Here is a 13969-nt window from a genome sequence, read left to right as displayed (position 1 = left end):
GGATTTCTATAGAACTATGAACCTTTTTGTAAGGAGTATCATAAGATAATCATGTGTAATTTATATTCGTATAACAAGTTGTTAAATCTTATTAAGATTAAAGCAACTTAAACTCTGGGGGGAAAAAAAATTATTAAAAACACAAGGAATATTAAAACACACTGCATATAAGAAATAAAAAATGTTATCACATTAAGAACCCATGTTAATGATGATAATGAAAAAAATACAACAATAGATACAGATACAACCATTTATTATTTATTTATCTGTCCTCAAGTTTTCCCACAAAGTGAAACAAGTGTGTAAAGCAGGACACGTTCCACCCAGTGACGGTTCTGATCATAGTGACTTATCTACATTCAGACCAAAGCGAGAGTGGGTGGGTGGACGGGGAGAGAGCAGGAGAGGGAGAGAAACACTATTTATAGTCGAGTATTCAGGTGTGTGTTGGCACAGAGGAACACGTGACACGTCTGCAGCTCTACTTCTCTCCCGTTCCTCACGCATCACCACCGTAATAAAAGTAAAAAATAAACCAAAACCAAATCCCTGTGTGTAAACGCGAGTGCATGACTTCTCGCTCCAGTTTAATTCATGTGCAGATCATCATTTACAAATACTTTTTGCTGTGTTTTGCTTCCCCAAAGTTAGACAATAGAAAGGTCATGGGAAAAGAAATATACGAAGATAGCGTCAGTGATGTACAGCTCTCCTTCTGATTGATTGACTCCTGGTGATTATTTTCTCTTCCTGCTGCTCGATCTGCTCCTGGATCTCCTGGAAACAGAGAGAGAGAGAGAGAGAGAGAGAGAGAGAGAGAGTGAGCAAGAGACGTTAGAGTATTTAGGAATAATAATGGATCACACTATGAGAGAGTGCACTGCAAATGCCCTGTGGACACGCGTCATACAGCACATTATATCAGGAGGAGGCTTCAGCAAGAGAGGCAGAAAGTCATTGAGCAAGACAGTGAGAGAGGGAGGCAGAAAGTCAGTAATAAGAGGCATGGAGAGAAGCAGAAAGTCTATGATTGAGGCAGTGAGAGTTAGCAAGGAATGGTGGCAGAAAGCCTAGTCAATGTTAGAGGCAGTGAGTAAATTAGTGAGGAAGAAAGACAGAAAGTCAATGATAGAGGCAGCAAGTAAGTCAGCGAGAGAGAGGCAGAAAGTCAGCAATAGAGGCAGCTAGGCAGAAAGTCAGCGATAGAGGCAGCAAGTAAGTCAGCGAGGATGGGAGGCAGAAAGACAGCGATAGAGGCAGCGAGGAAGGGAGGCAGAAAGTCAGCAATAGAGTTAAGCGAGTAAGTCAGAAAGTCAATGTTAGAGGCAGTGAGTAAATTAGTGAGGAAGAGAGAAAAAGTAAATGATAGAGGCAGCAAGTAAGTCGGCAAGGGAGAAGGCAAAAAGTAAGCAACAGAGGCAGCAACAGAGAGAGGCAGTATGTCAAGGGAAGGAAGTGAGTAATTGAGAGGAAGAGTCAGAGAGTGGGGACAGAATCACTGAGTGAGCGAGGTGGGGACATTGTGAGGGAGGGAATCAGGCTCGGAGAGAGGAAGCGAGCGAGTCAGTGTCTCACCGGCGGGGCGGAGGGGAGCGCGCAGCTCTGCGCAGACGTGCAGGCGGAGAGTAGCTGAGTGATCTGGAGTCTCTGAGCGAGTCTGCAGGCTCTCTGGCCCGACGTGCAGGAGGAGGAGGAGAACTGCGAGAAGAAACAAAAGGATTTAAAGTCCTCCAATAGCGCCATGTCCGACTCCGCCCTCATCAACACCGTACCTATGGTCTGATGACCGCTCTAAAAGTTAAAGCTCTTATCAAACACTCTAAAGTGTCTCAGCACTGATAACACACCCCACTTACACTGTCTATTATTAAAACATGAAGAGTAAGAAGATGACCTGTACCTTTTCTTCTTCACTTCCTCACGCTCTGAGGAGGACGAGTGTCTACTCACGGCCGCTTTCCGTCCCCTGGAAGAGAAGAGAAGACTGTGTAGTTACTCTACTAAATCACTTCGCTTGATAACTTCTAAATCGATAACGTTAAAACTCTTTAAAAACAACACTTTAGAGTCTGGATGAACTTCTATCACTGAACATGAAATTCACTAAACACACGCTGAAGACTTCACGGCCACTCACCCTTTCTCCGTCTCGGAGTCGGAGCTATCGGAGGACGAGGATGAAGATGATGATGATGAGGACGAGGACGATGAAGAACTGGAGCTGCTCCTGCTGTCGCTCTTCTGCTGCTTTGCAACTTCTTTCTCCTCTCTCCCGTTCACAGTGTCCTCCGTTCTGACTGGTCGCTCCTGGCTCCGGGTCCTGCGCCGCTCCCGTGGAGACTGGCTCCTCGAGCGACCCCTTGAAGTCGTCCTGGTTTCCGATTGGCCGACGGGAGGAGACCTGGAGCTCGGAGATGGCCGTCTGGAGCGTTTGGGAGATTCCTGAGCGGGAGGAGGCGAGGAGGAACGAGAGCGCTGCCTCTTCTCGCACTTCCTGTCCTTTGGGGGATCGGGCTTCCTCTGAGGAGAGGGCGAGGAGGAGGAGGAGGACGAACTCGAGGAGGACGAAGATGTAGAGGAAGAGCGACAAGGAGGTGACCTCGCTGCCTTCTCTTTCTCACGTTCTCTTTCTCTCTCCCTCTCCAGCTCCCGCTTCCTCTCTTGTTCGCGGTCTCTCTCCCTTTCTCGCTCTCTCTCCCTTTCTCGCTCCCTCTGTTTTTCCCTGGAAAGAGAGCGACTGCTTTTGCGCCGGGACGCAGGAGAAGGAGAACGACGAGACCTGGTGGAGGAAAAGATATTGTGATTGACTTTTTTTCTTTTTTTTTTTTTAACATTAATGCCTTCAGTTCTGTTTGTTGAGGTGTTGTTCTTACCTGTACGGGGGCGAGCGCCTGCGAGGGCTTCGTGACCGGCTGCTTCTCGTCCTCCTTTCTCGTGAGTGTGCTCTTGCTCTATCGCCTGGTCTTCCCCTGTCTCGCTCCCTGTCTCGCTCTCTTTCCCTCTCCCTCTCCCTGTCTCGCTCCCTCTCCCTCTCCCTGTCTCGCTCCCTCTCCCTCTCCCTGTCTCGCTCCCTCTCCCTCTCCCTGTCTCGCTCCCTCTCCCTCTCCCTGTCTCGCTCCCTCTCCTTCTCCCTGTCTCGCTCCCTCTCCTTCTCCCTGTCTCGCTCCCTCTCCCTGTCTCGCTCCCGCTCCCTGTCTCGCTCCCTCTCCCTGTCTCGCTCCCTCTCCCTGTCTCGCTCCCTGTCTCGTCGTGAGGGCGGTGTCGCTCTCTTGCCTCCTCGTGGAGGATCTAGGCGTTGCCGTGCCGGAGAATGTGAGGGGGAACGTGACAGCGAGGAGACTCTTTTGTTTTGGCTCTCCTTCTCCCGCGCTGTGGGCGGAGACGGTCGCTTTCTTTCGCTCGCTCGGTTCTTGTCTCGGTCCGAGGGCGTGTACCGGTCACCCCCCCGCTCCCTGCCCTGGGCGTGCGTGTCCTCCTCAGGACTGTACCTCCTTCGTGCTGGAGGAGACGGAGGAGGGCTGGAGGTCTCGGTGGGAGTGTACCGCTCCTTTCCTCGATCTTTCTCCTGAGTCGACTCCCTGTCCCCGCCTCTCTCCCTGTCATCCTTTGTGGTGGGCGGAGCCGGTGCGGTTACAGAGGCGGAGCTCTCCCGGTCTGCATCCCTCATTCCCTTCTCCTGCCCTCTCCGAGCCATGGCTTGCGCTATGACGGCAGGAGGCACCCCTTTACTTTTCTCCTTTTTCTCGTCCTCAGAGGATGAAGATGAGGAAGATGAGGAGGAAGAGGAGGAGGAAGATGATGACGAGGAGCTGTCAGAGTCGCTGTCACTGCTGCTGCTGTCTGTGTCACTACTGCTGCTGCTGCTGCTGCTGCCATCGCTGCTGCTGCTGCTACTCGAACCTTTTGATTTTTTTCTCTCCTTCTCCTTGCTCTGAGCTTTTTCTTTCTCCAGTGGACTTTTCTCTCGGGTTTTTTCCTGCCTCTCTTTCTCCCTCACCCTCTCGTCCCTTGTCTCCGTCTTGGCTTTGTATCGCTCCGTCCTCCTGTCTCCCGACTCGGAGTCTTTCCCGGAGTGTCTCTCTTCAGAGCATCTCCTGTCTTGTTCTTCTTTTCTCTTCACCCCCTCCTGCTCCCTTTCTCTCTCTGCCTCTCGGCCGTTTCTCCTCGTCTCCTCTCGTCCCTTTTCTCTCTCTGCCTCTCGGCCGTGTCTCCTCGTCTCCTCTCGGCCCTTTTCTCTCTCTGTCTCTCGGCCGTTTCTCCTGGTCCCCTCTCGTCCCTTTTCTCTCTCTGTCTCTTGCTCGTTTCTCCTCGTCTCATCTCGTCCCTTTTCTCTCTCAGTCTCTTGCTCGTTTCTCCTCGCCTCATCTCGTCCCTTTTCTCTCTCAGTCTCTTGCTCGTTTCTCCTCGTCTTATCTCGTCCCTTTTCTCTCTCAGTCTCTCGTTCGTTTCTCCTCGTCTCATCTCGTCCCTTTTCTCTTTCAGTCTCTCTGTCATTTCTCCTCGTCTCCTCTCGTCCCTTTTCTCTCTCTGCCTCTCGGTCGTTTCTCCTCGTCTCCTCTCGTCCCTTTTCTCTGTTGCTCTCTCGTTCTTTTCTCTTCACCTCTTCCTGGACCTTCTCAGCATCTCTCTCTCGCTCTTTTCTTCTCGTCTCCTCTCGCTCCTTCTCTCTCTGCTCCTCTCGCTCCTTCTCTCTCTGCTCCTCTCGCTCCCTCTCCCTCGCGCGCTCCGCCTCTTTCTGTTTCCCGTTGGCGTATGGTGAGTGGCAGGGAGGTGAGACAGATGAGTCACTGGATCGCGCTCTATCTCTCCGTTTCTCGCTCTCTCTGACTCGACTCGACTGTGAGGCAGCGTCTCTGTCCCTCGCTCTGTCTTTGTCTGAGGGACGTGCGGGTGAAGATGCCCTCTCCTTGTCACCGCTGCACCCCCCCCGCGCTCGGTCTCTCTGCGGCGAAGGTGATGAGGAGGACGAGTCGTGTCTTTTCTGGGGCTTGCTGACCCTCTTCTTCCTCTCGTCCTCTCGCTCTTTCTCTGTGCTCCGCTGCCTTCTGTCTCTCTGGCGTTTCGGAGACGGGGATGGAGATGATGAGTCATGTCTTTTGCGTTGAGAAGGTTTCTCTCCGTCTCGCTCCTCGCTATGTGCTCGTCTGTCTTTCTGATTTTTAGGAGGCGGAGACCGAGATGAAGACGACGAATCATGGCGCCCTTTTTGAACCTTTTCTTTCCCTCGCTCCTTTTCCCGCTCTCTTTCCCGGCCCATCCTGCTCCGGTCAGGGGATCTGGAATGTCTCGAGGACTTCTGAACGACAGAGGGAACATAACATTTCTGTTAATAAAACGGCACCTTGTCACACTCGCCACAGGATGACGGAATCGCTAATTCTTACCTGTCTCACCTCCACCTTTTCTGGACTGTCTCTGTGGCGCCCCCTACGATCAGGTGATCTGCCCTTCCTCCCCTCATCTGGCCGGGCTACAGACGTGTCGTTCTGTTTCTCCTTTACCGCGACCGGTGACCTGCTGAACAATGAGAACACGCACTGCTGTTACCATAGAAACTATATAATGCATTAGGACAAACTGCACTACAGTAGGGTCAGGGATAGCTCAGTGCTTAAAGCATTGGACTACAGCCCCAAAGTTCCAGGATCAAATCCCACGACCACCAAGTTGTCCCTTTTGGGCCCTTGAGCGAGGCCCTGAACTGCTCAGATGTGTAAGGAGGAAAAAACAAACAAAAACCTGATGCACGGTTACCTGCCAGCCGAGCTGGATGACCTGCTGCGCCGCCGCCGGCTTTTTGTAGGAGGAGGAGGAGTCTCATTCTCACTACTTCGCTTTCTTTTACTCTTCTTTATCTCAGGGCTCTCCTCTGACGAGCTGCCAGGCACAGAAACATAGGAAAAACAAAACAAAAACAAACACATGTGCTCAAGTTAAATTGAGGACATTACACACCAGAAACAGTCAAATTTGTAGTTTTGAGATGGCAAGACTTACCTGCTGTGGTCACTCTGAACTGACCGCTCCCTAAACACATGCACACACAAACACATATATATTAAACACTTAAAAAAAAAGAGTTTTGTTTTTTATTTATGATGCTTTGTAAATAACAGCACTAGAAAGCGCAAACTTTCCTAAACACACCTTTTCTTTTTCTTCGTCTTGTTTTTCTTCGTTTCTCTCCGAGGCGATGGAGACGGACTTTCAGAGCTGAGATGAAAAATATCATGAAAACTCAGTCCAATAATCAACCAGTGCAGCTCTTACATTATCCTACTGCTGTTTGTTTTTACCTCTCTTTACTTTTCACTTTCTTCCTTTTCTTCTTACGGCTCTGCTTTCGAGTAGGTGAAGAATCCGAATCAGAGTCTTCAATAATCCTGTGGAGGGGACATAAAGATCAAAGGACCCGAAGTGTGTGCACTGGCAATCCTACACTAGCAGCATGTTCTTCTGCCTGCCCGTCTCGCGCCCCCCACCATGCTTGTGCCCGTCTCGCGCACCACCCTCCCCCCCCCCCACCACCATGCCCGTACTTGCCAGCCCGTACTCGTCTCGCCCCGGCTGCCCGTACCCGTCTCTCTCTCTGTGTGAGACTACCCGTTTGACTCTCTCATGCACTCACTGGTATTTCTGCTGCTGCAGCCGCTCTCTCTCCTGCCTCTCCTGCTCGCGTTTCTCTCGCTCTCGCTCTTTACGTTCGGGGTGAAAAGACGAGCCGTCCACGTAGTCCGAGCCGATTCCGAACGCCTCCCTGAGCCGGTCGTTCTTCTGCTGGTTCGCGGCAGCCAGAGCGTGTGTCTCCGTCACACTGCAGCGCAGAGAGAAAGACAGTTAAGTACACTGTAGTGTAAAAATTTGCCAGCACCGTTAAATATATAAGAGAAACAAAGATTAATTGGTTTCTTTTTTTTTATTTTCTATGTGGAGGACTATTTTTAATAAAATGCTTTTAAAAAATAAAAGTTAATTTAAACATTGTCATTATTCACAATACAAGGAATAGCTTAAAGTTGACTGAGATGAATTAAGTGCATTACAGTACCATACATTAATATTTTAAAGCCTTTTCTCAGATGCAAAAACGAAAGAAAAAAAAAACTAAAGCACATATTAAAATAAATGTTAATATTTGCAAATGTATTTACATTTTACAGGTTGCAACAGAACGCTCCCTTAAATCAATACACAGCTAAATGTTTGCGTCTCCTTCCGCTTTGTGGGTGACGTAAGCGCTTCTTCTTCGTCTGTGTTTACCAGTGGCTTGCATCCGAAAGAGCGCTGTGTCACGCCAAACAAATAACAGCGAAAAAACATAACGCAAACTTTTAAAATTAAATAAAAGAAGCTTGGAGGCAGAAGATTTTGCGTCGATCATTTTTTGTAATCGAATGACACGAGTTACTCGAGAAATCGTTTCAGCCCTATTTTTCAATTTATTCCAAACCCGTTTTTGGCTTTCGTACCGTGCCGGTGTATGTCTGGGCCCCGTCTCCACCACTGGCCAGATTTCACAACAGTAATACTGCTGAGATATACTTCTGTTTATGCATCTACACTCTCTGGTACAGCAGGTAGCAGTATACATCAAGCTGGTTTGCGAGCCACCCAAAAAAGTAATAAATGACATGGACCTTATCTCCGTACCTCTTCACCTCCACCTGTAACCTTTCAGCATCTCTCCCTCGTTTGTTTCCTCTCGCACTTCGCCTCTTCCTGCTTTCAGTTGAAGCGTGGCGAGCGTTTGAGACAGTCCCGTTGTCTGTTTATCGCTCTCCCAGACTCACCTCCGCATGGCAGTGTCTGTCCCGCACACTAGGCCTAATATTATTGATGTTTCAGAGACGATGCCAACTGTAACCCTTACGCCTGCCTTCATACTTTATCAGCTGTGGTTGTGCAGTTCAGAAGAAGGCACACATGTACCTTATGCCCTGCATGCACATGGTGCAATACACACGTGAACAGTGGTGGTGATGCGATCACTGAGCACCAACACTACCTGTAACAGTGTTTAATCTAACACACACACATTTCATTCACAGAACTGTTAAATACACTTTTTAGTAGAACGATGTAGTTTTATTTAACAATCGCGCTGCTGCCTGTTCTCGCTCATGACAACACATTTCAGTGCACATTTATTCACAAACACACACCCTTCAGCATGACAGGAAGCGAGAGCGCAACATCCGTCAAGCTGTAACACCAAATCTACAGGTCAATACTAATGTGCGATGTGGAGAAGTGGGCGGGGCTTCCAGGGTGCCTGTAACACTGGAGATACAGCCTGGTGCTGACGGTGTGTGTGTGAGCCCGAGTACGGCGTCAGAACCATTAACACTCACGTCGGTTTCTCGGCAGCAGACGGAGAAGGATCCTGTTTCTCCTGCAGCATCATACGGAAACTGCTCACCTTCTCCTCGATCTCCTCAGCCGAGTACCTGACCGAGAAAAAACAAACACACCTCGTCAGTGCCATGCCCTCACGTTTATACCCGCAGCAATTAAACCTCATTGTGCTTTTACAGAAAATTCAGCCTGATTAATCATTGATATAAATATCTACTACTCTATTTTATTTGTACAGCACATTTAACAATTGTCATTGTCGCAAAGCAGCTTTACAGAATTATAAGTGAATGCGACACAATACTACACGCCACCATATCAGATCCTCCTGTGTACAAGCGATGGTTGACTGATACGAGTCAAATAATATATTAACATTCTTCTATAATTTTATATGTTGTGCAACATCTTCTAAAACTTCTAAAGTCTCTATTCTATAAATTTTATCATTTTAGTGTAAAATTTGAGTGTAAAACTACTAAAATTTTCTTTAAAAGAATTTAAAATAGAAAAGAATTTAGAAAAACATGTTCACAAAGTTGTGAGATCTCATGAGGTAAAAAAAGTTTGTGTATTCTTCAAAAATATATCAGGATAAGCATTAGGAGTGTGAACCACCAGCCACCTCCCAATATGTCGTCGCCTCAGTGCCAATTAGATTAATATTGCAATTCTGTAAATATCAAGATTTTATCTTTTTTTCAATTTTAAGACGGTAAACCTTTAAAAAACGTTTTACACCTTATCTTTACTCACCAGCTTCACAACTGAACACAAGTTATAACATTAGTTTTTACCTTAGTGTATCTCTGTCATACACTATATTTATTAGGGATGCACCGAAATTTCGGCCGCCGAAAATTTTCGGCCGAAATAGCATTATCGGTTTCGGCCGAAACGTAAGAAAGCGCCGAAAATAAAAGCCAAAATTGTCGCCACGCCTCTCCCATCCTCCCGTCTCGTTCGCGCTGTCATTACGCATCAAACACGGAGTATGTCGGCGGTTTGGAAGCACTTCAAAGTTTCAGATGAGGACAGCAAAGTTGCAATATGCAATATGCGCGAACAAAGATCGCTTTCCTTTGCTTGCATGGACTGCGCGCAAGTACTTATCTGCCCCAAGCACCAGCACAGACAGTGAGAGATTATTCAGTGCAGCATCTCATGTTCTTGATGAGAACAGAAATCGTCTCTCCAGCCAGAAAGCTGAACAACTTTTGTTCATAAAGAGAAATCTGCCATTTTTGAGAAAAAAAAAAGCAGCCTAATTTGATGTTGTTTACAGTTAAAGGTTTGATTTATTTATTCTGTTATTGCAATGTTGTTTTGCACAGTAATTTAAAATTGAAGTAAAACGTTTAATGCAGGTAATATTTTGCACAATTCGTAAAGGCACTAAAAGCTAGCACAGACTGAGTGATTTTATTCAGTGCAATATGTTCTTTTATGAGAAGAGGAACTGTGTCTTCAGCCAGAAAACTGAAAAACTTTTGTTCATAAAGATAAACCTGCTTCTTTTGCTTAAATTAAAAGCAGACCAATTTAGTGTGTATAGTTATGTTGTTTACAGTAACAGGTTGGATTTATTTATTTTTCTTCTGTTTGTGCACTGTTGTTTGGTACAGTAATTTAAAATGGAAGTAAAAAAGCAGCTAGCATTTTTTTGCACAATTTTGTTACAGAAAGAAATTTTATTTAGTTTTGTTATTGTTAAACAGCCTTATTACTGTTATTTATTATCAATAAAAGTTTGATTGCTTAATTAATTTGTAGTTTTTTTAATACAAACAAAAAGAAAATATTTTAAACATGTTTTTTAATGAAGCCATTTTCGGTTTCGGTATCGGTTTTCGGCCAAGTGCATCCAAAAATTTCGGTTTCGTTTTCGGCCCAGAATTTTCATTTCGGTGCATCCCTAATATTTATCATCTCTAAATAAACTTAGCAAATAATTCACTCCTGTCACTCGGGATGCCAGTGTGTTAACAGTTCAGAGTGCGCCACCTGTAGGATTATAAAGAAATGCCGGTCTTTTACCAGATCATTCACCTCCAAAGTCTTAAGCTTTTTGACTGTGCACGGCGAAAAAGACTGATTGGAGGCTGTTTACTGCGTGTGACGTTTGATAATGTTAACGACATAAAAATGCATTTCTGCTGCAGCCATTGATTAGTTTGATAACATCTGATCAAAATGAAAACCAGCCATATCCGGCCTCTTACCTGTGCGTCCTTCTTATAAATACAATAAACCATTCAACATCAATTTTGGATACAGTGTAGTAATACCTGTATTAGCATGCAAGAGAATTGTGATTCATGATCTATTTTTTAACTTGAGCCATCTTTATAACCTTCTTATATTTAAGACACGATCTGTGATTTCTAATTTTTTTAAATTATTATTATTATTTAGGAGTTGTGACCCCTCACCCTTGCTCCTCCATCATGTCCTGAAGTTCAGCACATTTGACCTCCAGCTGTCTCTTCCTCTGGTGCTCCAGGATGTCAGCGTTGGGTTGTCGGTTCAGCTGGCTCTCCAGTCTCTCCCTGTCCTTCTCGTCCTTCGGTCCGTGATCGTCTCGGTTACGCTTGGCCCGAACGCACGACAGGTTCCTCTGCACGTAGCCGTTGGTGCCGCTGCCGCGCGGTGTGGTCAATCCGATCCCGTTATACATCTCTGCTCTGGAGGAGATGCAACACAACACAGACAGGTGATAATGTCATCTCGTGTAGCTGTACATTTCAGCGCTCGTGTGTTAGAAAACAGAGGATAGAAAGAGGATGAAGGGCCCACTACACAGCACTGCGGTGCATGATGACGCCAGGATTCGAACTCACAACCTGCTTAAACAATCAGTCACACTGTAGATTATACATTTAAACATCTGATGTGATGGATAATTTATTTAATTTTGTCCTCCATTTTGTTATAATTTGCACTTCTTAACTCCACATGGCTCAATACGACGATCAGCCCAGGAAGATGTAAAGGTCCACGTTAAGGTGTGTGAGGATTGGAGTGAGTGATCGAGCGCCTGTGGCCGTGTCTCCAGGATCACATCAGCTGATGAAGCAGAAATACTGAAATGCGAGCTAAAATAAAGCTCCGTGACTCACACCCGGCTCAACAGGTGGTGCAGAAACTCCAGCCAGGTGATCATTACATCTCTCACACACACACACACTGGAGGAACACCTTAGAAGATCAGGTTAAGGAGAAGAGAAATAATGGATATAGTGAACAGACTATATATTACACTGGCCATGAATATAATCCTCATAACTATTATAATCTGCAGTGAGTTTACAAAGAGACAGGTTTAGGATCTGATTTGACGCTAATGTTCACTTTTTTTTTCATTTACACCTTTATATTCAGAAAGAACATGAACTGAGTTACACAACATAACTTCATCTCCTCATGAGCTAGTCTAACTAACTAACTAACTAACTAGCACTGTATGGCACAGCATGGTGGCGATCCCTGACACACTAATGAGAATATAAACACTATTAAAACATCAGATTACATTTAAAACACAACTATAAAGGGTAGTTATTATTATTGATAATATTATTATTATAACAAAGATTAAATGCCACACAGTATTGGAACATGGCGCGCGCAGCTGTTGCTAGTTCCCCACACGGCCTTCTGACTGAAATGCTAGTAATGCTAACCAGCTAACTCACTGACTCACCGCCGGACGACCACCCAATCAATCACATTTACAACATAAAGATGTTTTTTAAACACTAAACGATAAAAGGAGCTGGAGCCGCCGCGCGCGAGCAGGACGCACAGAGGCTAAGCGGATTAGCTAGCTAACTGTTAGCTAACATGCTAAACACGTACCTCTTTGTTCCCCCGCGAGGGAGAGAACACAACCTCACTCCTCACGGAAACCGAGCACCGGCCGAGCTCTATCGAGGGAACTAAATAAAAACTCACTGAACACAAATAAAGCCGAGGATTTTGCCAAAACTAAAAAACGAGCTGCGTAGCGTTGGCTAAAGAACGAAAACGTGTCGTCACTGAGGACGTCATATCCACGCGACAGTACAGTACTACTACGACACACTACATTTCCCGTCCCCATGATGACGTATAAATCAGGCGACGGTCTGTCTGAGTACTGGCTAGGCTTTCAAATGTAAAAATAAACTTTAAAAAATACAGATAAAAGAGAGAGAGAGAGAGAGAGAGAGAGAGAATATCAACCAAAGAATCATAAAGCAACTTTTAGCTTATAATAAACATTTTATACTTTTATTAATTTAACATTTATTACACCTCAGGTCTGATATAGCAGAAAAGAAGATGAGTTAATAAATTCAGTTTAATTCAATTTTATTTGTATAGTGATTTTAACAATTGTCATTGTCGCAAAGCAGCTTTACACAATCATAAGAATTATTTAATGAGATGTGTGTGTGTGTGTGTGTGTGAGTGAATCAGAATAATCAGATCGTCCCTGATGAACGAGCCGAGGGTGACGGTGCTGAGGGAAAAACTCCCTGAGATGGTAATAGGAAGAAACCTTGAGAGGAACCAGACTCAACAGGGAACCCATCCTCATCTGGGTGATAACAGATAGCAGGGATTGATCTGCACTCATACTATGTGTTAGGAGGCTGGAGGTTCAGCTATAACAGGAGATGTGGAGAAGTTCATATGGACCGTCTTCATGGTAAAGTTGAACCGTCCCCAGTCACCACACGCATCCCAGACAGACCACACGGGGCGTCCATGTGACGGGATCTCCAACCAGAAGAGGGACACCAGGGCGAGTCAGACAGGTCCAGAGGACAGAAGGGATCTGGATCACTGGCAGCTCAGGAGAGACGTGTATAGCTCGACAGAGAGAGGGAAAGGGAGAGAGGAAGGGAGAGGAGAGAGCAGAAGAGTAGGGGAGATAACAGTTAGGTATGGTCACAGTCACACAATGTATAATGTGAATGTATATTAACTGTAGAGTGCAAGCAGAGACTCCGGCAGGACTAACTATGACATCATAACTAAAAGGGAGAGCCAGAAGGAAACACAGACATGAGGGGGAACTGAGATGTAAAGCAAACAATCACCTCACCGTCAGCAAACCTGAGTGATCAATGAGAGTGAGGAAGACAGCATCCAAACATACCAGTTCACCATAATACTCTACGTCCATGAGTCCCCCAGATCTGCTCTTGTGTTAGATCATAATGCAGCCGCACTTTTCAATCAAACTCTCAATATGACTTTAAACAGGAAGATGTGACGTACGTGGCTCCAATTTCTCTTAGATTCAGAAACGAAGGTGTGAAACGATACTGAATAAAACGTCCTGCTTCCGTTTCCATCACAGCTTTAATTTGTGTGTGTGTGTGTGTGAGAGAGAGAGAGAGAATCTCAGAACTGTGGTCAGAGATAAGGGTAAATGGAAAAACAAAAACATCTTTATCTTTTACAAGGTTGTACCCACTTGACTCCACCCACCAGGTCATAACTTCAAAAGCCAGATCCAGGGCAAAGTGATATTTTACATTATTGTCATTTGCGAGACACCCTTATCCAGAGCGACTATTTTATCTCATTACACACTTGAGCAGTTGAGGGCTCAATACTG

At 45.8% G+C, this 13969-nt stretch overlaps 1 protein-coding gene across 1 annotated transcript; it reads right to left on the bottom strand.

The window, feature by feature from the left end:
* Positions 1-239: 239 nt before the first annotated feature.
* srrm2 (serine/arginine repetitive matrix 2) lies at positions 240-12421 on the bottom strand. The gene is made up of 15 exons (XM_053515224.1): positions 12217-12421; positions 10791-11042; positions 8355-8450; positions 6632-6817; positions 6300-6386; positions 6151-6216; positions 6001-6030; positions 5758-5880; positions 5388-5520; positions 3149-5299; positions 2877-3019; positions 2141-2782; positions 1904-1969; positions 1579-1701; positions 240-780 (listed from the first exon to the last, which is right to left on the bottom strand). The coding sequence occupies exons 2-15, from the start codon at positions 11033-11035 to the stop codon at positions 741-743; spliced, it is 4131 nt and encodes a 1376-aa protein (XP_053371199.1). The 5' UTR covers positions 11036-11042; positions 12217-12421; the 3' UTR covers positions 240-740.
* Between the last annotated feature and the right edge of the window lie 1548 nt (positions 12422-13969).

Source organism: Clarias gariepinus, chromosome 16 (genome assembly GCF_024256425.1).
Source record: "Clarias gariepinus isolate MV-2021 ecotype Netherlands chromosome 16, CGAR_prim_01v2, whole genome shotgun sequence".
Lineage (NCBI taxonomy): Eukaryota > Metazoa > Chordata > Actinopteri > Siluriformes > Clariidae > Clarias > Clarias gariepinus.
Note: the sequence above shows the minus strand (reverse complement) of the source record. Positions and strands in the feature narration are given on the sequence as shown.

What these genes read in the sequence shown, in the direction of transcription:
- srrm2 (XM_053515224.1), bottom strand. Translation starts at nt 11,035, where the DNA reads ATGTATAACGGGATCGGATTGACCACACCGCGCGGCAGCGGCACCAAC. An exon ending in TCTGCTGCCGAGAAACCGAC is followed by an intron (nt 6,818 to 8,354) that starts GTGAGTGTTAAT and finishes TCTGCGCTGCAG; the next exon opens with TGTGACGGAGACACACGCTC. An exon ending in AGCGAGACAGGGAGAAGGAG is followed by an intron (nt 3,020 to 3,148) that starts AGGGAGCGAGAC and finishes GAGAGGGAGCGA; the next exon opens with GACAGGGAGAGGGAGAGGGA.